This window comes from Carcharodon carcharias, chromosome 6 (genome assembly GCF_017639515.1).
Source record: "Carcharodon carcharias isolate sCarCar2 chromosome 6, sCarCar2.pri, whole genome shotgun sequence".
NCBI lineage: Eukaryota > Metazoa > Chordata > Chondrichthyes > Lamniformes > Lamnidae > Carcharodon > Carcharodon carcharias.
The window spans coordinates 128384668-128409541 of record NC_054472.1 but is presented as its reverse complement, the minus strand read 5'-3'; the positions used below and the strand labels follow the sequence as shown (position 1 = coordinate 128409541).

General features: G+C 44.5%; 1 protein-coding gene across 7 annotated transcripts in view; it reads right to left on the bottom strand.

The window, feature by feature from the left end:
* Window positions 1-24874, bottom strand: part of lrrcc1 (leucine rich repeat and coiled-coil centrosomal protein 1) — a 231029-nt gene that overhangs the window by 99382 nt on the left and 106773 nt on the right. For all 7 annotated transcript variants that reach the window (XR_005943299.1, XM_041189511.1, XM_041189512.1 and 4 more), the window contains 2 exons: window positions 10852-11056; window positions 6642-6781 (listed from right to left, as the gene is read on the bottom strand). Coding sequence is in view for 6 of the 7 variants with exons in the window: in XM_041189511.1 (XP_041045445.1) it covers window positions 6642-6781; window positions 10852-11056 (345 nt within the window). In the remaining variant the exon portion in view is untranslated. The remainder of the gene's footprint in view (window positions 1-6641; window positions 6782-10851; window positions 11057-24874) is intronic.

Below are 24874 nucleotides of genomic sequence, written 5' to 3'. Positions count from 1 at the left end.
TTCTGGGGTTTCAGCCAAGCCTCATGCATTCTTGGCTGAGAGTCCAGGCTGCCTCCAAACTCTTTCCTGGGTTAGCTGGCATAAGGGGAGGGGGTGGCATAGTGGTATTGTCACTGGACTGGTATTCCAAAGACCTAGAATAATGCTCTGGGGACCCATGGTTCAAATCCTACCATGGCAGGTGGTGACATTTGAGTTCAATAAAAATCTGAAATTAAAAGACTAATGATGACCATGAAGCCATTGCTGATTGTTGTAAAAGCCCATCTGGTTCACTAATGTCCTTTAGGGAAAGAAATCTGCTGTCCTTACCTGATTTGGCCTACATATGACTTCAGACCCACAGCAATGTGCTTGACCTTTAAATGCTTCTGAACAAGGGCAATTAGGGATGGGCAATAAATGCTGGCCTAACCAGCAATGCCCATGTCCCCTGAACGAATTAGAAAAAACTGCATCCTGTACTCTTGCCTCTACAATGAAAATCCTGTCTTTTCTGACACACTCTCTATAATGGAGTAGGTCAGGAAGTAACTGCAAGCTTAATTAGCCAAAACATCCCTGAAGCTCACACAATAGAAGGTTAAGAAATGGTTTCCCTCTACGTAGATTAATTGGAAATATAGTAATTGACAAAAATGAATCAAAATGTAAATACAAAAGTAATGAGTATACAAAAATATTCCTTTTTGCTTTGATACACTCCATTAAAGGAAAAAAATACTTCCGTGACTAGTCCTTAAATAACTTTCATTTTAACGTAAAAGTCCTAAATAATAACTTTTATTTATAGGTCAGATTGATAAATGATGACTAAAAGTAACTAAGTTAGTTAAGAAGCAACTGCTACTTACTGTTAGAGTCTTCGTTCTCATAACTTCGTAACTAAAACAAACAGCTAAATCTAATCAACTGCTTGTCCATAAATATTCAGTGTCCCATTTAAGTCATGCCTTCCCAAATGAGAAACTGCTGCAATTGATTAGAGAAGCTGAATGAAATTCCAAAATATACGTGATACAACATAAATTGCATCAATATTATTCTGATAGAAGCAAGCTGAATTAAAGAACCCAAAATATTAAAGTCTGATCAACTCAATGATAGATTTGGCAATTCTCTCAGCTAAGCCTCTAACAGTATTATAATGAAAGTATACTGGGAAGACTGAACAGCCACTTCTACTATTGCTTAGCCACTTGGATGTATTTTGTAGTTTTTGATTGCCACAAGGCTGACTAAAAATAAATGCCAAGTATTTAAATTATAACTCTTAATATTAAAAAGACACATTCATCATCCTATACTTCTTTCTTCTCAAAATTAGCACAAATATACTTAGATAAATGCAAGGTCTAGGAGAGTACAAAATTAAAACCTCACTTGTAAACAGCAGGTATTTTGATTAATTTAAAGCCAAATTCTCGTTACAGTCTGTTATTTGTTCAGTAGCTAGACATAATTGCTAGGATTTAAGTATCCTAAGAAAACAATGCTGAGTTTAAAGGTACTTAGACAAAATAGACACATCATTCTCATGGGAACTATATAGAAGATTCAGGATATTAAATTCTCTATAGCTCCAGTCATCTTTCCCTTTGGTAGTAAATAAAAATAATGTTTTCATTTAGAATCTGTTATCGAATACATAAGCTGTTTTAATAACAAGGTCACTGGATCATGTGATGCAACGCCATATTATATTATGACAGAAAAACTGAATTGTGAAGAAGATAGTGATAGAATTCAAGAGGGCATAAGCTGGTTGAATGGGCAGACACGTGGCAGATGAAATTCAATGCGGAGGTGTGAAGTTACACATTTTGATAGAAAAAAATGAGAAAAGGTAAAATAAAGGGTACAATTCTAAAGGAGGTGCAAGAGCAGAGAGATCTGGTGGTACGTGCATAAATCAGGGCACGTGAAAGAGTAGCTAATAAGGTATATGGGATCCTGGGCTTTATAAATAGAGGCTTAGAGTATAAAAAGCGAAGTTACAGTGATAAAAGCACAATACTGTGTATGCTGGAAATCTGAAGTAAAAACAGAAAAGATGGAAAAACTCAGCAGGTCTGGCAGCGTCTGCGGAGAGCGAAACAGAGTTAACGTTTTGAGACTGTATGACCCTTGTTCAGAAGTTACAGTGAACTTTTATAAAACATTGGTTCAGCCTCAATTGGAGTATTGTGTCTGATTTTGGGCACCACACTTTAGGAAGGCTGTGGAAGCACTGGAGACCGTACAGAGAAGATTTACGAGAATGGTCCTGGGGATGAGAAACTTAGTTACATGGATGGATTGGTGAAGTTGGGATTGTTTTCCTTGGAGGAGAGATGGTTGAGAGGAGAATTAATAGTTGTATTTAAAATCATGAAGGGTGTGGCCAGACTAGATAGAGAGAAACTATTCCCATTGGTGGGTGGGTTGAGAACCAAAGGGCACCAATTTAAGCAATAGTAGGTCTTCTTCTTGGATTAGGACATGTTGGGGAGAATGAACAGAAGGCGATACAGAGCAGGGCAAACTGTTAAAAGAGGGAGGCAGAAGCTGGGGGTGATCCTCAGCAGAAGGTCTTTCTGCTCTGGGTGGTCAGGGACAATTCTCCGATCTGAACCTCAATGAGGAACAATATGTGAAACATTTGCGCTTCACTAAGGACGCCATCATGGAAATCTGCCCACTGCTGCAGCCAAGGCTGCAATATTAGAAATGTGCAAGAACTGCATTGCCTGTGGCTATAGCTATGGTGATGAGCTTTCATGTGCTTAAATACTTACATGCTGGAGATATTAGCAACATCTTGCAATTGGCCACCAGCTCGTGTATAGGAGGTCATTGGGCTCTCCAGTCAAAGAAAATGAAATTCATTTCATTTCATCTTGCCAGGAAGAAGCAGGTGGAGTGCACACAAGGATTAGCTTGGATTGTAACCTTCACACCACAAAACTATTAAAAGCTATATTGCCACGGGAAATGTGACAGTGCTGAAGCAACACTTCCACTGTCTGAACCAGTGTGGAGCAGCCCTACAGTACTTGGCAGAGAGGTTGTCAAGATTCACTGCACAATCTTGCCATCATGCAGGAATGGCCTTTGCGACCAGCAAGACAGAGAGCAGGTGAAGAACAAGAGAAGGAGAAAAAGGAAGAGAGGAGGTATCCTAGATAGCTCCTTTCTGCCCAGGCTGTCTGTGAAGAATTCACTCAAGTTTGATACCAGTAACTGTAACCTCATTCCTCGCTCACCAACAATTCCACATCTTGCCTACCCATTGTCACTATCACAGTGTCCACTTGGCTACCATGCAAAAATAAAAGCCACCACAAAATAAAATTTTAAACAAAATTTCTAAATGAAATAATGATATATTATACACAGGAGTCAGCCTTATGCATTCCCTTAGTTCCTGTACCTCAGTGTGTTCTGTCTGTCCAAGTGCTCCTACGCAGTGCTACCCAAGTGCTGTAGTATGACTGCTGAAAGGCCGTTGATTGACTTAAGAAATTGGGTTAGAAGTGGACAGTTTGGGCTCTCAAAACTGCCATTCAGTACATTCAAGGCTGATCTTAAGTGAAGGAGGCTACAAATGGCGACACTGAGCAACGAGAAGGCTTACCTGCGACTGCATTATCTTGACATAGGCCGTAGCAGCCTTGGCTGGCTCTCAGGAGCATCCAGGACATTGCTAAAATTGCAGTGGTGGAAGGACAAATGCTGTCTTCCAGATAGAGTACAGCAGATTTGTGGTCCTTGGAGCTACTGCCACTGCTGGGATTACACCTCAGCAATCCTAGTAATCTGTTGGACTAGTCTGACACCTGAGATGCCAATTTGAACAAGGCTATCCACAACCATAATGACAGCAATCTGAGCATGCATGATAGCATGCTGACCTTGCCTGATAGCATTCTGAGCTTTCACTGCAGCACTCAGACATTTGGAGGAAACTGTCTGGTTTGCCATGGAAGTTAAGGTATTGGCCAACAGCAGCTGCAATGTAGTTGTGTCCACAAATTTGCTGATGAAGTTTGGCCACCATTTCCATGCTTGAAAGGATGAGCTCCAACCTTTGTGCAAAGCCAATGCCTCCTCCATGTTCCTTAGCTTTGAACGCAGGTTTTCTGGCAGGCTTCCCAATGTACCAAGCATTGTTTTGATGAAAGGTCATGACCTGAAGCCTTAACTCTGTTTCTCTTTCCACATAAGCTGACCTGCTGAGTACTTCCAACATTTTCTGTTTCTATTTCAGATTTCGAGTATCTGCAGTATTTTGCTTTTGCACCAAGGATTTTGTTGTGTACATCAATCAAGTGGTCTTCTGAAAGCTGCCCCATCAAAGTGCTCATCTGAATCTTCCACAGCATAACTTATATGCAACCTTGCCCTCCAGCAAGCTGGGACTTGCATTTTCCTTGCCACCTGGTCTTCCAAACATGGTGAAAATAAGTGGGTACAGATAGCTGCGGAGGTCAACGCCAGTAGTCTAGCTGGAACACCTGGATTCAATGTCACAAAAAGTAGCCAAGGCTAGTAAATGCATCTTAAAATGCCACATTCTACTAGCAGCACCAGTGGCCTCAGCCACTGCTCAAATCACTACAACTCCCATCAGTCACACATCACCGATCTCTGTCAGTCAACACTCATACCTAACATGCCATATGTCCACCTCACCCTCACATGCTTAACACTGTTGCTGGTCTCACACACAAATCTCAGTTTTCACACACTCCAACTATTCAGTCACGGCAGCCACATCATCTAAACACATTGCATGACACTGATTGACCCACCTACCTCCCTCTTGCAGGGCAAATAAACACAGCAGAAGCAAACCAGAGTTGTACCAACATGCTCTAACCCCCATGGAGGAGATGGTGCTGACCTTTATCAGAATTACCATTGTTGAGGCTGTGGCCAATGTGGAGCCGAAACCTTTGAAGTTGACCGCATCCTTGTACCTGATCCTCCTCTTCACACCCTATTTCCTCCTCACCCACGGATCTCTTTGGTCTTACAACCTGCAGAATATTTACTTCTTACCTCCTCCTACCACATTGTCCCACCTCTCCCCTCACCATAACCATACCCTTGTGCCTTGTAGTGGAGGAATAACAAGAACAGATAATGAAGACATAACACTGGCAACTATGTCACACGCACAGCTACCAACTTAGGTATTGACACTGCGCGTATCTTAGAGGACAGATGAGTGGTGGAATCTGCATGTTATGTGACATTAGGTATTATTCTGCGCCCCTCTATGAATATAGGACTCCCTGCACCTGCTCCAGGCACAATGTGCTTCCTCTTTAAAATGTACAAGCCAGTGAGTGTCGATTCTGGGCCCCTAGATGATGCGTGCAGTCAATCAATTGTGCATTTAGCGCTGACTGCATGCAGAAATCATGTAAATGAGCAGGCAACGCAAAAATAGCGTCCTGCCCATCTTAAATCCAACGATCCTGTGCCTGTTTTGGGGTGCTATCCAATTTAACTCTCATGATTTTCCTTGTTCACTCTTTACAGTGATCAGAGTCATATTTTTGTATGAAATATGTTCATCAAGATGAAGCATGTCTGGGTAGAGGATGTGACAGTCAGTTTAGAAAATTTGCTACAAATAATGAACAGAAGAAAGCTTATCCTATAGTTGAGTATGCTGCCCAAGATGGCAAAACTGTCAATATTTCTAGCTTAAATATAAAGTGCTTCACTTTAATGAACACTAAACAAAATCCAGTCTAAAATAAAAACTAAGAAAAGGCTTATAACTGTATTTAGGCAAATCAAACCTGCATGTAGGACAAGTATACATTCAAAATAAAATCACACAAATCAAAATGCCATGATTTGGTTTTTGCCAGTTAAGATACATTACAGCAACTAGCCAAGGCTCCTTTGGCAGCACCTTCCAAACCTGTGACCTATGACCAAGAAGAACAAGGGCAGCAGATGCATAGGAACACCATAACCTGTAAGCGTCTCTTCAAGCCACACAGCGCCTGACTTGGAGATATACTGTCATCCTTCACTGTCACTGAATCAAAATCCTAGAACTCCCTAACAGCACTGTGGGTATACTGACAGTTCAAGAAAGCAGCTCACCACCACCTTCTCAAGGACATTTAATGCTGGCCTTGACAGTAGCACGCACATCCCATGAACACATAATTTAAAAAATGTTAATCTCCTAACTGAGAGTTAGAAACATTGCACAGTAACACAAGTTGTTGCAAAAGCAAAATACTGTGGATGCTGGGAATCTGAACCAAGAACAAAAAATGCTGGAAATATTCAACAGGTCAGGAAGCATCTGTGGAGAGAAACAAAGTTAATATTCAGGTCGATGAAAAGTCATTGACGTGAAATGTTAACTCTGTTTTATTTCACAGATGCTGCCTGACTTTTGAGTTTTTCCAACTCATTTTGTTCTTATAATATAAGCCAACAGATTGAATGTAAGGTTTTTAAAAATAAATTAAGGTGCAAATTTTTAACCTGGTTTGAAGTTAGTGCTGCTCTTCAGAATTACTAACTTTCACATAGTAGCATAGACATAGCCAATTACCAAATGAAGAACAGAAGTTCTATTCAATTATGCAAATTAATATCAATCCTGAAGTCATTACTCCCCACACCTGTGTGCTTGCTCTCTGGAAGCAAGAAGCTCCTGCAGCTGCTGAACTTTTTCTTTCTGCTGACTGAGGGAAATCTGCAGTAACTCTCCTTCTCTTTGGGCTGCTGAAGCTTTTAGCTCTGCTTCTTGAATCCGTTTCATCTGCACACAGAAATTGGTAAACTCATTAAAGTGCTGCAATAAATCAAAGTCATAATGAGTGGAATGTTCCCATAAGCTTGCTAGTATTTTCATTACCCCACCCAAAGGCCTGAATTTTCCCGTCGGCGATTTAGGGGCAGGGCCCACTCGCTGATGGGAAAATGACACAGGATGATGTTGGAAGGAATCCCCAACGTCATCCCGGTCCCTTTAAATTTTTAGGAAGGCGGGTGGACAGCGAAACCAGCTGTCCGCCCGCCAACCTGTCAATGGCCAATTGAGGCCATTGACAGAGTAATTAAAATAATTAAAGACCCTGCCCGTCCAACCTTAAGGCTGGCAGGCAGGCCAGGAACCCCAGTGGGCTTCTGATAATACATGAAACCTCATCCATTGGCAGGATGAGGTTTCATGTCCGTTTTTAAAAACTTTAATACATTTTAAGTGTTATTTATTAACATGTCCCAACTTGTGTGACATTGTCACATGAGGGGGACATGCTAATAATTTTTTAATGTTTCTATTTTTAAAGTTTTTTGGACTGTCAGTAATCTCCCTGAGATAGCACTTAGTTTCAGGAAGCAGTGCGCTCTCTCCCGCATGCACGAAAGAGCACACTTTGACAGCTGGGAATTACCTCCCTCCCCCGCACCCCCCCCCCACCCACACAGGAAGCGCATAGCGCTTCCCGTCAGGCAGGCCACTGGGCGGGCCTTAATTGGCCTGCCCACTCAAAATGGCAGTGCGCCCTGTTTCGGTGGCGGGGGTCGGCTGTCCAACCGCCGCCGAGCCAGTGGGGCCCACCAAGGGCAAAATTCTGCCCATACTAGTATAAAACAGAAACTTAAACAACATATCTTCAACCTTTTAAAAAAAATGTGCCTTGTATGCCATGCAGTTAAGACATTGCTGAGAGTCTGGAGTCACATGGGAAAGGTGTAAATACATTAGAAACAGTTCAGAGAAAGTTTACTAGACTAATACCAGGAATGGGCGGGTTGTCAAATGAGGAAAGGTTGGACAGGTTAGGGTTGTATCCACTGGAGTTTAGAAGAGTAAGAGGTGACTTGATTGAAATCTTTACGATCCTGAGAAGTTTTGACAGGATGGATGTGGAGAGGATGTTTCTTCTTGTGGGAGAATCTAGAACTAGGGGTCACCATTTAAAAATAAGGGTTGTTTATTTAAGAGATGAAGAGAATTTTTTTTTCTCAGAAGGTCGTGAGTCTTTGGAACTCTCTTCCTCAAAAGCAGTGGAAGCAGAGTCTTTGAATATTTTTAAGGCACAGCTAGATAGATTCTAGGGTAGATTCGGGGGTAGGCAGGAATGTGGGGTCATGGTTATAATCAGATCAGCCATGATCTTATCAAATGGCGGAGCAGGCTCGAGAGTCCGAGTGGCCTATTCCTGCTCCTGCTCCGTATGTCAGCCAGACCAGAAAAGAACAGCAAATTTCCTTCCTCAAAGGACATTCATTAAACAGATGGGTTTTTAACGATAGATTCATGGTTACCATTTCTGCGACTAGCTTTCAGTTCCAAATTTTATTCAATAAATTTAAATTCTACCAGCAGTCATGGTAGGATCTGAACCTGTGCCACAAAGGGTTAGCCTGGGCTTCTGGATTATTAGTCCACTGACATTATCACTTTGTTACCATTTCCACCCAGTGAGAGCAGATGGTCAAGCAAGGGCAACATCTGGAATCTGGACTCAAGGGCCAGCAGTCTAATGACCAACATCAGTGGATGCATTTTCACATGATATCCTCTACTGACCACAACACCAATCTCCCATTCTGCTCAATGCACCACACCCTCATCATCCATCCAGCAGCACTCCCTGACACTCAGGACTCACAATTAACATCCAGATACTCCAAGTCACTCTCACACACCTACCAACATTTCCAGTTTCACACCCATCTCCTCCACAAATCTTCAGCTATTCAGTCAAGGCAGGAACATGACTTTCTGCCCTCTCTCTCTCTCGTCGGACAAAATGACACACAATAGAAGAGAGCAGAGCAGAACAGAGCAGCAGGGGATGAAGATGCCTACATCTCCTGAGCCCTATGGAGAGGGCCCTCTGCATCATGGGCTGGCTGCAATGGGGCCTGTAATATCCAACGGCACTGAGAACATGATGGATGTTGGCACCTTCCTGCCTTTTGTCCCTTCTCAACTCTCAATTCATCCTCATCCTGCTATTTGGTATGATGAGCAAGATGCTGATGGTATGCCATGGATCTCCTGCTTCGCATCCCACCCTCTGCCCTCACATCAACCTTCTCCTTCTGATTTCCTGATTTCAGAAACCTAAGAATGGCTGCCTGCAGAACAATAGAAAGAGAACACTATCATGGCACTAATGAAGGGGCCCTGTCACTTGATCTGACACTCGCAACCACAAACTCAGACACTGGCATTGAACTTACCTTAAAGACTAGTATAGAGGACTGAATCTTCTGGTTGGTGTGCGGGGGCGGGCTCCACTCGCCGACACGTAAAATGACACACGGTGACGGGCGTGCGTTCCAACGTCACCGCACGTCATTCTAATCTTCAGTTCGGCAGGTGCGCACTGGAGTCGGCTGTGCCCCCTCCGAACTGTCAAAGGCCTATTAAGGCCATTTAACAACTAATTGAGCTGATTGTCTGGACTGCCTGACCAACGTTAAGGTTGGCGGACAGGTGGAGAGCCCAGACGGCCTTTGCATTTCTCATGAAACCTCATCCACAGGTAGGATGAGGTTTCATGAAGGGCTAATAACTTTAATAAAAATTTTTAATAAAATTCATAGACATGTCCCAGCTCATGTCACATGAGGGGACATGTCCGAATAATTTTTAAAAATCTTTTTTTTTCAGTTTTCACAATCAAATTAATCTCCCCGAGGCAGCTCTGTGCCTCAGGGAGCTTTCTGCACTCTTTCGCACACATGCACAAAAGAGCGCAGGCCCCAACTCTCCCTCCTCCCCCCACCCGCACAGGTAGCGCTGAGCGCTTCTGGGTGCTCGTCATGCTGGGCGGGCCTTAATTGGCCCACCCACGTAAAATGGCGGCGTGCAGCCGATCGCGAGCAGCGATCGGCAATGCACTCGCCCTTGCCCATTCCCGTCCAGCTCGCACGACGGGGAGAAAATTCTCCCCAGAGTATCAGCACGTGGTAACTCAATGGGTATGAGTGGGTTGCAACCAGGCTAGGTTGAAAGGATGATTCCTTTGCCAACTCACTGAAAAGCCAATTAGCAGAAAAGTATTGCTGCAGAGGATTCAGATGAGGACCTTGATGGCATACAGGAGAATGCTGAATGGACATGCACCCTGAGATGCTGGGTACATTGGCTGACCTGCCTTTCACTGTCAAGGGGCATGGAGGAGCCTGGCTCTTACCTGGCAGAGGGCATCGCACAGAGAATGCCCTCTCCATTGCCTCTATTCCATTTCCCTGTCATGCTGCAGATACAGAGGTAATGGCACTGTGGCCACCAGGCCTGCTGCAGTCTTGGAGGAGCCTGGCTCCAACTTGGCAAAGGGGATTGCACAGAGCTTGCCCTCTCCATAACCCCTGCTCCATCTCCCTGTTGTGCACAGGCCCAGAGACACTGGTAATGCGGCAACCATACCTGTTGTAGTCTTTATGTGCACAGATCACCTTCTCCTCTGTCATCTCTGTGAGGACGCGGAAACGCACTTTGACAAATCCAGGCACCCAACAAAACACCTCCAGGAACATTCCAGTGTTCTTTCAGACACTTCGGAATAGAAAAAGTTCCAAAAATGTAACTCATCTGTAATCTCAGTAGTTAGTTCTCTGGATAACTCAGCTGCAGGGCCTATCTTGCTCTTTCATGCTTCTTTTGTCAAGAGTGGACAAAATTGCCAAATAAAACAGCCTATCTTTGAACTCAACATGACTAATCCCATAGACGATCCATCAGATTCTGAAATGAAGGGTAGTTTTGTGATGGCCTACACCATTTAGGCTTCAGATGGTTCTAATACGGGTACTCTAGAGTAATAGTAATAAACTGCATTTACAAATCACAATTATATATTCAATTACCTCCACAGCTTGCTGCTGCAGTCTTTGTGACTCTGTCTTCAAAATTGTGTCTTCAAGAGATTGCAGGACCTTGCGTTGATTCCCCTCAGTACTCTTTAACTTTTTTAACTCCTCCGTAAGAATCCCTATTTTCTTTTTTAACTCTGCAACATACGCTTGTAATTGGCTTCTAGCTTCTTTCTCTTTCATAAGTAGCTCTTTTAACCTGGAAATTATAAAAAAACAGAAATCTGAACTGAAAATCATGCAGGCATTAAACAAATGTGAAGATTGTATGCCCCAATATTATAGAACTGGTGTATATTGACTAAAGTAACAGCATAATGCAATTGTACTGAAAGGTCTAACAAGCTGATTAAATAATGCTCACTATTTTGACAACTAGGCCCTTTTGATCACATTTTAATTTAATGTTGGTAAGTTTCCTTTGAATTTTGTCTTTGTTTTTGCAGTTTCCCTTTAAGGGGCTGCTATTACTTTATCCCTGGTTTTGTTAATTTAGTTTAATTGTTTGACTCAAAAGAGTTACATGTTTACACATGTAATAGTCGTGATATATTGAAAGCATTCTCCAAAAAAAAGCAATCAGCTCATGCACACATAATTTATCTCCTCTTACTGAGGTCAACTACATTGCTTCAGAAGTTCTTCAATGGTATTTTCCAAACAAGAGGGCCAAACATATACAGGAATGTTAAGGAGTCATCATATCACCCACACCTTACACTTGTAATATTGTACAGACCCGCTATTACATAATTAGGGTAATGAGGTATTTTTAAACAATAACGACTTTGTTAATCAATAAGTAAATAATGTCATGCTGGGCTGGCAGGATGTTAAATAGTTGAAAGCTAAATAACAAATTTAAGCTCTGTCTCTGCTGAATACAAAACTATTTTGAGAGCAACACGACTGATCATAGTAACAAATCAAAAAATTGTTGTAAGTTAATAAAAATAATTTAACTGCTATATTCCATCATAAGTGACGAATTTCAATATTGGTATTTAAAAATCTTAGCTGTTCCTAATGCGTTCATGCAAACTCAAACTTTGCAGCTTCATAACTAATACCAAAAGAAAAATAAAAAGCATAATTAAATGGTTAACCTAAAATAAATATTTGACCGCGAGAAGAAATTATTTATCATTACCCTGTCTTCCAAATGCACCAGAAAATAGGCTTTGGTGACAAGACACGGTGGGATCCATGCTTAAGTATTAAAAGAAAATATTTTAAAAGCCGTCCATACTCAGTCAAAATGAAAGTATGTTACAAAAATTAATCACTAATTCTGAGCAGCTCTTGTTAAAATAAATACTACTGGATTTTTATTGATTGAAGAACACAACAATTATAAATTTCTCTTCTTCCATAAATAAGCTGATTTTTGCTTCAAACAGCATTTGCTTTGGAACCAAATATGACACTGCTTATATTAATGAAGAAAACAAGAAAGCTAGATAAGCTCTTTATTAATGCTTGGAATTAGAACTATAAAATGGAAAAAAAAATGTCTGATGAACTGTCAGGGTTCCTCTGATCCAAACCCAAGTGGATTAAAAGAAAAATCACTAAATCACAGGAGCAGCAACTAACGAGGACACTTGAGAATTACTGTTTGCCCATGCCAGCACTTGGAGATAACTGCAAATGAATTAACTTAAGCTGGTTGGCTTCTGCTTTTTTTTTATCTACATACACCTTTGTCTCAAAAGGAAAACATACCAGACAGCTATGAGGAAGATAATTATGTTTAATAGGAGACGGTGCTCTGTCATTCTTTTGCAGATTATCCTGCAATGTGTTTTCTGTGCTGCAGGATGTAATGCAAATCCTTGAATAGAACAAATGCCTTGTCCCCGTAAAAACATTGTGTGCATGCGGGTAGGTGATGCTGTATTGTATGTGAAAGCTAAAACATATCTAGTTTGGGGAACAAAGTTTGTCAATAAACTTTGAAAATATTTGAAGGCTATTTGCCACAATATTTACAATTTTAACAGATACTTTTTACTGTTCTTAGTGAAAGTAAAGGCATACTTAATACTTTACTTGAAATATAAAATCTATTTGTATGCAAACTATTTGATATTTTATACATTATATTTTTAACTGCTGTAAATCAGAGGCCAGGATTTCCCACTGGTGAGCGGGGCCCGCTCATCAGATGTGTAAAATGATGCGCAGTGATGTTGGGCGGAAGTCCTGACGTCACCACGCCCCATTTAAATTTTTAGAAAGGCGGGGGCTCAGCAGAATCAGCTGTGCGCCCGCTGACTTGTCAATGGCCAATTGAGGCCATTGACAGAGTCATTAAACTAATTAATGGACCTGCTCGTCCAACCTTAAGGTTGGCGGGCAGGCCAGGAGCCTTGGCAGGCATTAGAAAAAGCATGAAACCTCATCCACAGGTGGGTTGAGGTTTCATGTAGGTTTTTAAAAATGTAATTAAAGTGTATTTAAAAGTTATGGACATGTCCCAACTCATGTGACAGTGTCACATGAGGGGACATGTCAGGGAATTTTTTTCCCCCCATTTCTTAGACTTTTTATTGTACAGCCGATCTCCCTGAGGCAGCGCTTAGCCTCAGGGAGATGACTGCATTCTTTCGTGCGCATGCGTGAAAGCACGCAATCTCGGCTCAGGGAAATCCCCCCCCCCCCGCCTGCACAGGGAGCGCATTACGCTTCCGCGCAGATGTCACACTGGGTCGGCCTTAATTGCCCCCCAACACGTAAAATGGCAGCGCACCCCCAATCGGGGCACCTCCACACGCCCGCTCTTAAACATCCCCCCCCAATGGGGGGGAAAGTTCTGCCCAGAAAATCAAATCATCTGGTAAAAGAAGCCTGCTTTACTTGAACTACAGAAATATCTTCATCACCATTTAGGTAGCTAATATAAATAGGATCATACCTTTTTCCATGCTCCTTAGATACTACTTTTATATTCTATATTGTGGCCTTGTCATAAAATGAGTCAGGCGCCAGCGTGGTGTGGTTAAAACTACTATTTTTATTAAGCCTCAAAGATGTTATTGTCAGGGTCAGCCCATTATTGCCATATCAAATATCACAAAGTCTATGATTAAGATTTTGTTATAGCACACACTGCCTTGTATGTGTCTGGCTTACTTCTTGAATGTTTCCTGTTACAGTTTGACTTCTACTGTTATAAAACAACATATACTTTGACATATGAGCAAAGATGCTGGACAGCTGCTCATATAATGAAAAATATACATTCTATCCGATTTGTATTATACAAAATAAATCATGAAAGCCAAATTATGGCTTTTTCGTAAACTGACAGCTTTTTAAACATATCTTAATCACTAATATTTTGCCTTAAAATTTCTACAATATATTTATTTCATGAGGTATAAATGCAGTGCTTTGAGGAAAATGATAATCTGGAATTAATTTTAAAAGCAGTCCTTCTCTACAATCTCAAATAGCCACAGGCTTTCTATTGGATTTAGGCTGAGAATTTTTTTTTAAATTGGCGAAGAAATGAACAGATTTGCTTGGTCAGAAATGACAGTACACCAAGCACTTTAAGTTGTAAAGTTCCAAGCTCAGTGCTGCAAAACCTCACAATTCATCTTCCATTATTCCACAATCTCTGCTACAACACTCCTAGTACTCCTGCATACTCCCCGCCAAAGTTCATGTACACTGGCACTGCTAACCCAGTGCACCTAAATCTCAAGATCACTATCCTAACATTACCACAACCCAGCATCCTAACCCATCTATTCTTCCCTCCCAACATATCACTCAATGGCCCTACTCCCTGACCTAATGACCCACTCCACACTTCATATCACATCCCTCTACTCTTCCACACCTATCTTCACTGTTTCCAGATCTTTGGACGATCCTACACACACTAAAACAACTTCTCTCCCTCAGTACTGCTAATATGCCTCCTACTGACCTTTAACCTGAAATATCATTCTTCCTATCATCTTGTGTAGCCTGGATAGAGAAAGACAGATCATAGAAAGGATACAGAACTGAGAGGGAAAAAGTGCAAATGCAGAACATGGTACAGCATTCTGGAGTAATATGGACCGGTTGCTTTAATTGTTAGACATTTCAGAATTTAAAATTATAACTTACTGAAGCAAACCTGTTTCCAGGCCAATTAACGGGCTGCTTCCTTAAAATTCTGATTATTGATTATCTTCCCTCTTGGGGACAGGTTTGGCAGCTGGAAACATTCCGGACCTCTGTTCCCCGGGCCTGGAGGGAAACTCCGGTCCTTGGTTTCTCTCTCCCTCCTTTGCTGAATAATGGAGTGACATTTGCAATTTTTCCATTTCAAGCACAATTTTTAAGAGCTAAATACCGTAGAAAATTTATGACCAAAGCACCTCCAATTTTCGCACTTTTCTTTAATACCCTGGGGTATGTATAGACATCTGTAGATGCTCACCACCACCTTCTTAAGGGCAATTAGGGATGGGCAACAAATGCTGGTCATACCCCATGAAATAATAAAAAAAATCTCCCTTATCCACCATGCTAGTGACTTCAGAATATCAACCAGATTAGACACACATACGGCAGAATCATCCCAGATTTGCACTAGGTACGGTAGCAGGAGGGCAAAATGACATCTCACCCAGCAGCCGCAATGGCGGCTTTACACGCCATATCGTCCCAAACCCGCCACATTAATTATGCATTCCCAGGAAACACGCCGTTTCCATGGCAGGCAGGCACTCATTCGCCCGCCATGCTATCACCTCGCCATTTCATCATGCCTGGCGCCACATTTAAAGTGTAGCCATGTGCACATCTCTCAGTGCTTCCAGCCCAGGGCTGCCATGGAAGACAGGATGGCCCCAAAAGGATAAAAGACTGCAGCTCTGCTTCAGTGACGCATTCCCCGAGCGCCTTTTGAACACAGTGGAGGCTTGCCTTGATGTCCTCTACCTCCTTCTTGGCCGTAGGAAGGGCATAAACATCACTAATCCGGCTTGGGAGGCGGTGGCAGTGGTGGTCAATGTGAACGCCATGCAAAAGAGGATAGTTACCCAGGGCCACATGAGGATGAATGATTTTCTTTGTTCTGCCAGGAAAAGTCACTCTTCTCATTATTCTCAACTCACACACTCACAAACCCATCACATATCCACAGGGCCCTCACTCACTGCCAGTTCAAGGGACATCACCATTCACTCTCTTACACACACCTTCATTGTCCTCATCCTGTCCATGGGACCACTCACCACCTACAAATGCCAGGTATACTTATCATTTGGCCTGGCAGGCATCTTGCTTACACTCACTGCATCTCCATTCATGCAGGACAAGTTGGCACACAACAAGATGGGGAATTCGCAGACTGGTGGAGGAATGGCTAAAATCAACGTCCACATGGACTTTGAAAACAGAGCCATCCAGTTGGCGGGCAAGGATCTTGACCATTCCCGTGCTGATGGTGAGGTCAGTGGTGCTCTATCAAGTGAGGATCCAGCAGTGCGACATCCATCAGACAACCATGCTGAGAGTGACGTGTACTGTTTCACAGGCCACTGCCATGCACTAATTACCTCTCCTTGCTTTCGGAGGTACTTCTGGGAACAGCCAACAGAGTCCCAGACCCAGGGCGTCCAACCAAGCCCTGAGAAAAGCTCAGAAGAGGAATCCACTGAAACCCTCCATGAATACCCGTCACCGCGCTCACCCACACCCTCAACCAGTGCAGAGACACACACCTCGGTGGAATCTAACTTTACAGTAGCCTCGGGATCATAATCTGATGAGTACATCGCATTTTGTGATCCACAGCAGGCAGTGGCAGGAACATCTCAGCTGTCTGGCACTCAGAGGACGGCTGGAGGCCAGAACATTACTGAGTCTGAGTCAGATGACGAGCCTCTCGACTTGGTCATGTCACAGTTGCTGGAGCTGCAAAGACAAGCTAGGGAACATCAGGAAGGGATGTCCACTGCATTCCTCAGGTTGTAAAACACAATGGCCGTAGGAAGCATCTGCCTTCAGGCTGAGGTGATAGCACCGGCATACCAACGCACCGAGGCCAACACTGTTAGGATGGCAGTCGCCACGGGGTCCTTAGTCCAGGACGTCGCTCCTGAACTGCAGTGTTGGCTGAATTCCATCACTGATGCCATAGTTGGCCTTCAACAGTATGTACATGAGAGGGGTGCAGTACAGCCCAATTGCACTCTAGCTACCCCTTCTCCTAAAGGAGTAAGCCAGGGGCCCTTGGGCATCCATAGGGAGAAGGATCAGCAAGTGTACCCACTGGGGCCATCCAACCAGGTGACTCTGGAAGTGCCCAGCCCATCCGAATCTCCTCTTCCTGTGACAGCAGCTCCAGCTCCACAGGCTGAGGAGGGTGCCACTGTCACATAGCGGAACCCCGAAAGCAGGCTGGGGCTCTCCAGATCTCAGCCCTCCAGAGGAGCTCACCAAGTTCATAACAGGCAGAGCATAGTAGTCAGCAGGCTGCCTCCACCTCCACTGTGGATGCCCAGCCAGCACCAAGATGTAGCAGCAGGGTTAGGAAGGTTAAGAAGGTGTAACTCTTTTAGAGTTAAAACAATTAAACTAAATTTTTAAAAAGGGGATAAATCAAGCACAGCCCCTAAGTCAGGTCAGCCGTAAAACCAAGGACAAAGTTTAAAGGAAACTTACAAACATTAAACCAAAATGTGATTAAAGGGGTCAATAAAACACCCAGTCCCCGCGGTGCCCACCGAGCACGGAAGGCCTCGAGAGTGCTGGCAGACACCGCATGCTCCCTCTCCAGGGACACCTGGCCGCGAACGTAGCCACGGAAGAGGGACAAATAATTGGGTGGGACTCACCCCTCGATCGCCCGCTGTCTGGACCTGTTAATGGCCAACTTGGCCAGGCCCAGGAGCAGGTTCATGAAGAGGTCCTCCTCCTACCCGACCCCCTTCCGCACTGGGTGTCCGTAGATCTGGAGCGTGGGACTGAAGTGCAAACAAAACAGTAACAAAAGGTTTTTTAAATAACTAAAAAGGGAGTGCAGCCTACCACACCCTATATAAGCGTGGTCCACGGACTCCACAAGACCACAAAAAGGGCAGGTGTCCTGGGAGTCCGTGAACCTATGCATTCTACGATTGTAGGGGACTGCTGCATGCTACACCCTCCAACCCAGGTTCCCAATAGAAAGAGGGAGGACACCTCCGTAGAGGGCCTCCCATCGGGGGCCTCCACCGCCAGACGGCAACAAGGCACGCGGACAAGGGCGAGAAAATGGAAGGTGTGTAGCAGCAGTCCGTACAGAAAGCTCCTCCGCGCCGTGCCAAATGGCACGGAGGGCATGTCCCCGAGGCGGCTCATGTTGTGGGGCACCGGCACCCGAGGGAGGATTCGGGGCTTGGAGCCAATGTGGAATTTCGTCTGAATAGGGGAACGTTCAGCAGGAAGACCACCGCGCACCTGGGCCACCTGGAGACTTAAAATTACATCGGGTCCGAGCACGACCGTCCTTAGGTCTTGGATGGCATCGGCTGCGACCTGGACACTCACAGATGCGCAACGTGCCAACTCCTGCGGGAGCATCCAGCCCAATCCTCCACCACCCAGCACGTCCCCGCTCCTTGTCACCCCGGCAGCCACAGCCTTCCTCTCCGCCAACCATTGAAAAGGACGGAGGGGCGGATTCCTGAGCAGCGGCTCTCTGACGATAGCCGCTACTCCTGACGGGGGAGAGCTGCATTGCGAGGCGACCGTGTTCCGTACTTTGATCGGGTCCTGGTAAAAGACGGGCAACGCCTGTAAGGAGTCACCGAGGCCCCTCTGCTCTATAAACAGAAACCGCACGTCATAATTTAGGCTGTGCACCTGACGGAAGAAATACGTCGTCAGGGCACACCATCTCGGAGGAGGCTCAACGTAAAGGTATCACTGCAGGGTCTGAAGGCGGAAAGTCGCCACCTGTGTGCGTAGGCACACTAGCGCCTGACCACCCTCCCTAAGCAGAGACTCAGAACCTCAGCAGCAACCCAGTGCAATCTTTTGTCCCAGAAGAAGTCGACTAACATTCTCTGGACTTTTGTGCCAAAGTCCAGGGGAGGGGGTCAAATTGACCAGCCGATACCACAACATGGTGGTGATCAGCTGGTTTATGACCAGGACCCAACCCTAGTAAGATAGCACTTGGAGCAGTCCTGTCCAGCGCCACAGGCGGTTAAGAAGGTGTAACTCTTTTGGAGTTAAACCAATTATACTAAATTAACAAAAATAAAGGATAAATCAAGCACAGCCCCTAAGTCAGGTCAGCTGTAAAGCCAAGGACAAAGTTTAAAGGAAACTTACAAATTTTAAACCAAAACGTGATTAAAGGGGTCAATAAAACACCCCAGTCCCCACGGTGCCCACCGAGCACAGAAGGCCTCGAGAGTGCCGGCAGACACCGCATGCTCCCTCTTCAGGGATACCCGGCCGCGAACGTAGCCGCGGGCATAGCCTGGACACAGATGTTAATCACTTGTACATAATGTTCACTATTGTAAATAAACTGTCAACAGCGTCTCCTTGCCTATGGCTCCTTGCTCTGATGAGCAGTGTCCGTGTCACTCAGGTGTGAAACCTGGTTCCTGCACAATATAAAGGCAAGTGTCTCGGTCCAGGGCCTCTTCCCTATGCTTTATGCAGCCTTCAGACCAAAGTGATGGTCCAGCCTCGCATTCCCTGGACATATTACTGATACCTGCACCTCAACAGTGCTTGTCATTGCTGCCACAATGTCATGGGCAGGCATCATAGAGTTCTGTAATTCTGTGTGTGCTCTCAGCATCTTTAAGGTGGGGCTGACGCCCATGTCTTCAGCAACTGTGACCAGTGACACTGTGCTCCTGAAGGGGTCAGCTGCTGAAGACGGACAAAGGGCCAGATGCTTTTAAAGTTTCATGGCTGCATCTCTATGGTATGACCCTGACAACACTGCGCAAGTGAGCTGCCCTTGGCCAGACAGGAGTCAGACATTCTCAGAGGCTGTGAAGATCTGTCGCATGTCCTCACTGCATAACGTCATCATCCTCCCGCAATCGAATGACTATTAGGGCCTCCCAACGTCGCCACGACAGAAGCATTATCACAAAGGATATGTGCACTGCCATACATCAGACTGGAGTCAGACATTCACAGATACAATCTTATGGTAACTCCTCACTGCATGTTGTCATCATCCACCACAAATCTAGCAGCTATGAGGGCCTCCCGAGTGTGCCTGCCTCGTCTGGCCAGTGCGAGGGCCTCATCGCCGTCATCGTTGCCTTCAAGGGCCTCCTCACCATTGACATGCTCCTCATTGCAGACCTCCAGCTCCTCCTCAGCCAGCTCCTCTCCCTGTCGCAGCATCAGGCTGTAAAGGACGCAGCCAGTGATTACGATGCGTGATGCCCTCTGTGGACTATATTGCAGGCCCAACCAGGCCGATGGTTTGCTCCACCAAGCTGTGAGTTGCAGCATGAGCCTCACTATACCTTCCCCCTGCTGCAGACTGAAGCCACCAACGGGTGTCATCAGTCACATCCTCTGCCAATAGCCCTTGTCCCCGAGGACCAATCCCTGCAGCCTCTGTGGGCCCTGGAAGACGACAGGGATCTTCGACCACCTGAGAATGTAGGAGTCGTGCACACTCCCTGGAAACTGTGTGCACACCTGCAGGTTACACCAGCTCTGCATTCAGCAAATGGAAGCCCTTGCGGTTGACATTAGTTGACTGCGTGTTGCGACAGGGATCTCAGCACCACTTGAGTGCAGTCGATGCATCCTGCACCTGTGGGGAACTTGAGATCTGGGCAAATCCAATCTATCTTGCATCCTGGCTCTCCTGGTCCCAGGCAAATTGCACAAAATTGAGTGCCCTCGCGGAGATGGCATCCATGACCTCATGGATGCATTTGTGGGTGGAGGCTTGTGATATCCCACAGAGGTCACCTGTGGAATCCTGAAAGAAATTTCTACAGGTGTAGAAATTGAGCACCGCCGTCATTTTCACAGCCACTGGCAGTGGATGCTCTCCATGTCCACGTGGCGCCAAATCTTGCAGTAATTGGACCAACCAGTTCGTTAGACATGCGCAGTCTTCGGCGACACTGGTTCTCTGTCATCTGCAGGAACGAAAGGTGGTGTCTATAGACCCTGGGTCTAACTAGGTGCCGACCAGCAACGGCTCGCTGTGGCTCTTCGGTGGCAGGTACGGGAGCCCCAGCTGCTCCTTCTTCCAGAGGGTGCTGCTCCTCCCTCTGCTCAGCTAGGTGCCTCAGTCATTCTTGTCTCCACTGTCTTCGCTCTCTGTATGCCACAAGACATATAGCTAGTTCTTCAGTCTCCATGCTCCTGATGTACTCCTCTTGCAGGATATAAAAGAGAGAGTTCTGTGGGTTAGCATGGGTGTACTAAGAACCTATCTTGTTTAAGTCTGAAGGCCCATTAATGCATCCCGGAGAGTGCTGGCCACCACCTGAGATCTGTGCGTTGCATTGGCTGCCCGAAAACCCCACCCACCTCCGCCCCACTTCACCTGACCAATTGGCAGCAGCTTTGCCCACTGGACTGCATGCTGTGGTCTCAGCTCAGGCACAGACATTCTCCTAACCTGCACTGCAAGGCTGCACTGTAAGCTTGAACCATGGGGGAGGCTGGTCCAAACCGGGATGATGACTTTACAAGGGATTGTGAGCACCTCCACCAGTGATTGCTCCATGGCCAGCTTTAGCAAGGAGATTATACAATGTGCCCAATCGTCCAATTGTTCTGCAGTCCACTAAAATGCCCATTAGTTACCAGTCTGTGCTTGAGGGGCAAGAAGCTCAGGAGCACTTGGTGGCACTTTGATGCCTCTGTGTTGCTTGAGTGGGCAGATAAATTAGAGGCCCAACTCCAATCGTATCAACGTAGCTGCGCTTGAACTGTCTCAGCTGCAGAGGAATGTCACTTTATACAAGGTGTGCCTAATAAGTGGCCACTTCCCTCACCCACCCCGCACGTGCTTGTGTGCTACCTTCAACTGCAGGGCAGCTCTTGCACCGCGTTCCCACCCACCCAACGTGCCTCAACCTTGAAGTCCAACAGGCATCCCTTGTGAGCAATCCACAACATTACTGTACACTCACCTCTGAGTTCCCCTCAAAGTGCAGCCCGCCAAGTGCACGCCTTTTATATGCTGATGTGAAACACATCGGAGTGATGTGGGCGCGCGCGGTGGGGGTGGTGAGCAGACAATGACGACAATTCTGGCAGGCTGGCCTTATAATGACATGCTCATGTATTATAATGAAGTTTCCGATGTCCGATGGCGGGAAACGCGGCCCACCATTGATGGACTGAGTGGACAATCACAAACTGGTTTCACGATGTCGTGAAACCGTTTTTTGGCCTTCTCGCCATATTGCCTATTCACGCCGTTGAGCACACCAGATGCCAGTGGGCATGGATGATTCTGCCCATAACCTATATCAAGTTAATTTGTAATTTGTAATGTTCCTTTGAAAGTCCAGGTAAAGCTATCAGGGCCAGCTGTAACATATATACTGGTATATGCCATATTGTGAAATAAATAAGAGCATTTTTTAAAAAATATTTTAAAAACAGACTAACTGCAATTGCTATTTTTGTAAACCAATTATACTCTGCCAAAATATTCCATTAAATATTTAACTTCCATTTCAACACCAAAAACTTGCATTTATATACTGACCTTAATGTAGTCAAACATTCCAAGGTGCTTCACAGCAGCATCATCAAACAAAATCTGGTACTGTGCCACACAGAGCGATATCAGGTCATATAACCAAAAGCTTGGTCAAAAAGAGCTGGGTCCTAAGGACCATTTTCAGGGAGGAAAGTGAGGTGGACAGGCAGAAGAGATGCAGGGAAAGAATTCCAGAGTCCAGGGCTTCGGCAGCTGACAACACAAGCAGCAATTGTAAGGCAATTAAAATCAGAGATGCTCAAGTGGCCTGAAGCAATGCAAATATTTCAGAGGCTTGTGTGGCCTGAGGAGATCACAGAGATAAGAAGGAGCAAAGCCGTGGAGAGACTTGAAAACAAGGATGAGAATTTTTAGATCTATGCATTGTTTAATTTAAACGGGAACCAATCTAGGTCAGTGAGTATAGGGATGATGGGTTTGCAACAGTTGGTGAGAGTCAGGCCATGGACAGCAGAGTTTTTGATAAGTTTAACTTAATCAAACGTGGAATTACTCCACATTTCCAAATTATATTTGGTAAATCACAGCAACTAATATAATCTTACTTTTTTGAAGAATATTTTAGAATTGACCTGCTGCAGTATCTCATCCAATCTTTCCCTAATTCATTTCATTACCTCATTTACAGTGTTCTTCTAAAAGACTACATGGAGTAGATTTATGTGAATACATGGAAGCTTTGTGACCTTTGCAGATTTTATAGAACAAATTATCTTCTACAGTCTGTTTTGTCTGTTAATGGAAGTTTATATATCATGCACAAAACTCATGGGCAGAATTTTATGGTTCCGCCGAGGTCAATGGATTTTTGAATGGCTCCCTGAATCTTCGTGCCCTGCCGAAACAGGGCTGTAAAATTCCACCCTATGTCTCCATGAATTAAAATGTTTGCTTGTAAAACTACTTGCATCATTGATCAGAAAAGTCTAGAGAAGCATAATATAAACATCATTACCCTTTTTCCTTTGGCATTATAAAGTGAACAGTAAATATTCAATAAGTTGCTCCATTAAATACTAATATATCAACCTATCAGATTCATTTAAAAAAAATTTTTATTATGCACAATCGATAAGCATCGCGAAATGAAGTGAAAATGTTCAGCTTTATAAATCCTGCGAATATGAAACAATTTCAGCACGATCAAATTTGCAATTTAGCAGTCTTTGTATTATATTCTTCATCATTTCATGATTAATAGGTTGTAATATAATGTATTTAAATACAACCTGGTTATTATTGAAGTATTTCTTTGTACTTCTTTGATTTATTTTTTGATTTATACCCTGTCCTAGTGTAGCTACCGTTAGGGGCTCTATAAATAACTCCCACCAGTGACTTCTTTCCTTTGCTATTCGCTATCACCACCCAAACAGATTCGACATCTTCCAAGCTAAGAACATTCCTCAGTACTGTACTGATTCATCCTTTATTAACAGAGTTACTCCACCTCCCTATCCTTCCTTCCCATCCTCCAAAATGTCAAATACCCTTGCATATTCAGTTGTTAGCCTTGATCACTTAGCAACTATGTTTCTATAATGGCTATCATACCATGCACATTTATTTTTATTTGTGCTATCAATTCATCCATCTTCTTATGAATGCTGGGTACATTCAGATAAAGAGCCTTTAATTCTATCTTTTCTACCATTTTTCCTTACTCTGACCTTATTTGCTGGTGCACTTATATTTTTATGCTCTGTCAGCAAATGGAAGTGGACCTTCCCCCGACATTTAAGCTGAGGTGCGGGGAGTCCGTACTCAGCGTATAATCCAGCCCCAACTTCCTCACCAGCCCCGAGGAAATGTCTTTAACCTTAGCACCAGGTAGGCAACACAGTCTTCGGGACTCATGCTTTTGGCTGTAACGAACAGTATCTATCCCCCTAACTATACTATCCTCTACATTCCTTTTTACTCCCCACACTTGTTTGGCCCCCTGCACCACAGTACTGTGGTCAGTTTGCTTATCCTCTCTGTAGTCCCTGCTCCCATCCACACAAGTTGCAAGAATCTCAAACCTTTTGGACAATCACAAGGGATGAGACTCCTCTATTGCTACCTTCTGCATCTCCATACATGCCTCGCTTGTAGTCACGCCCTCCTGCCCCTGACCATGGATCTGAAGTATCTAGCCTCAGGGGTGTGACTGTCCCCAGAACAAAATGTCCAGGTAAATTTCTCCCTCCCTGGTGCATCGCAGTGGCTGAAGCTTGGACTCCAGCTTATTAACTCTGAGCCAAAGTTCCTCAAACTGCAGACACTTTCTGCAGATGTAGTTGT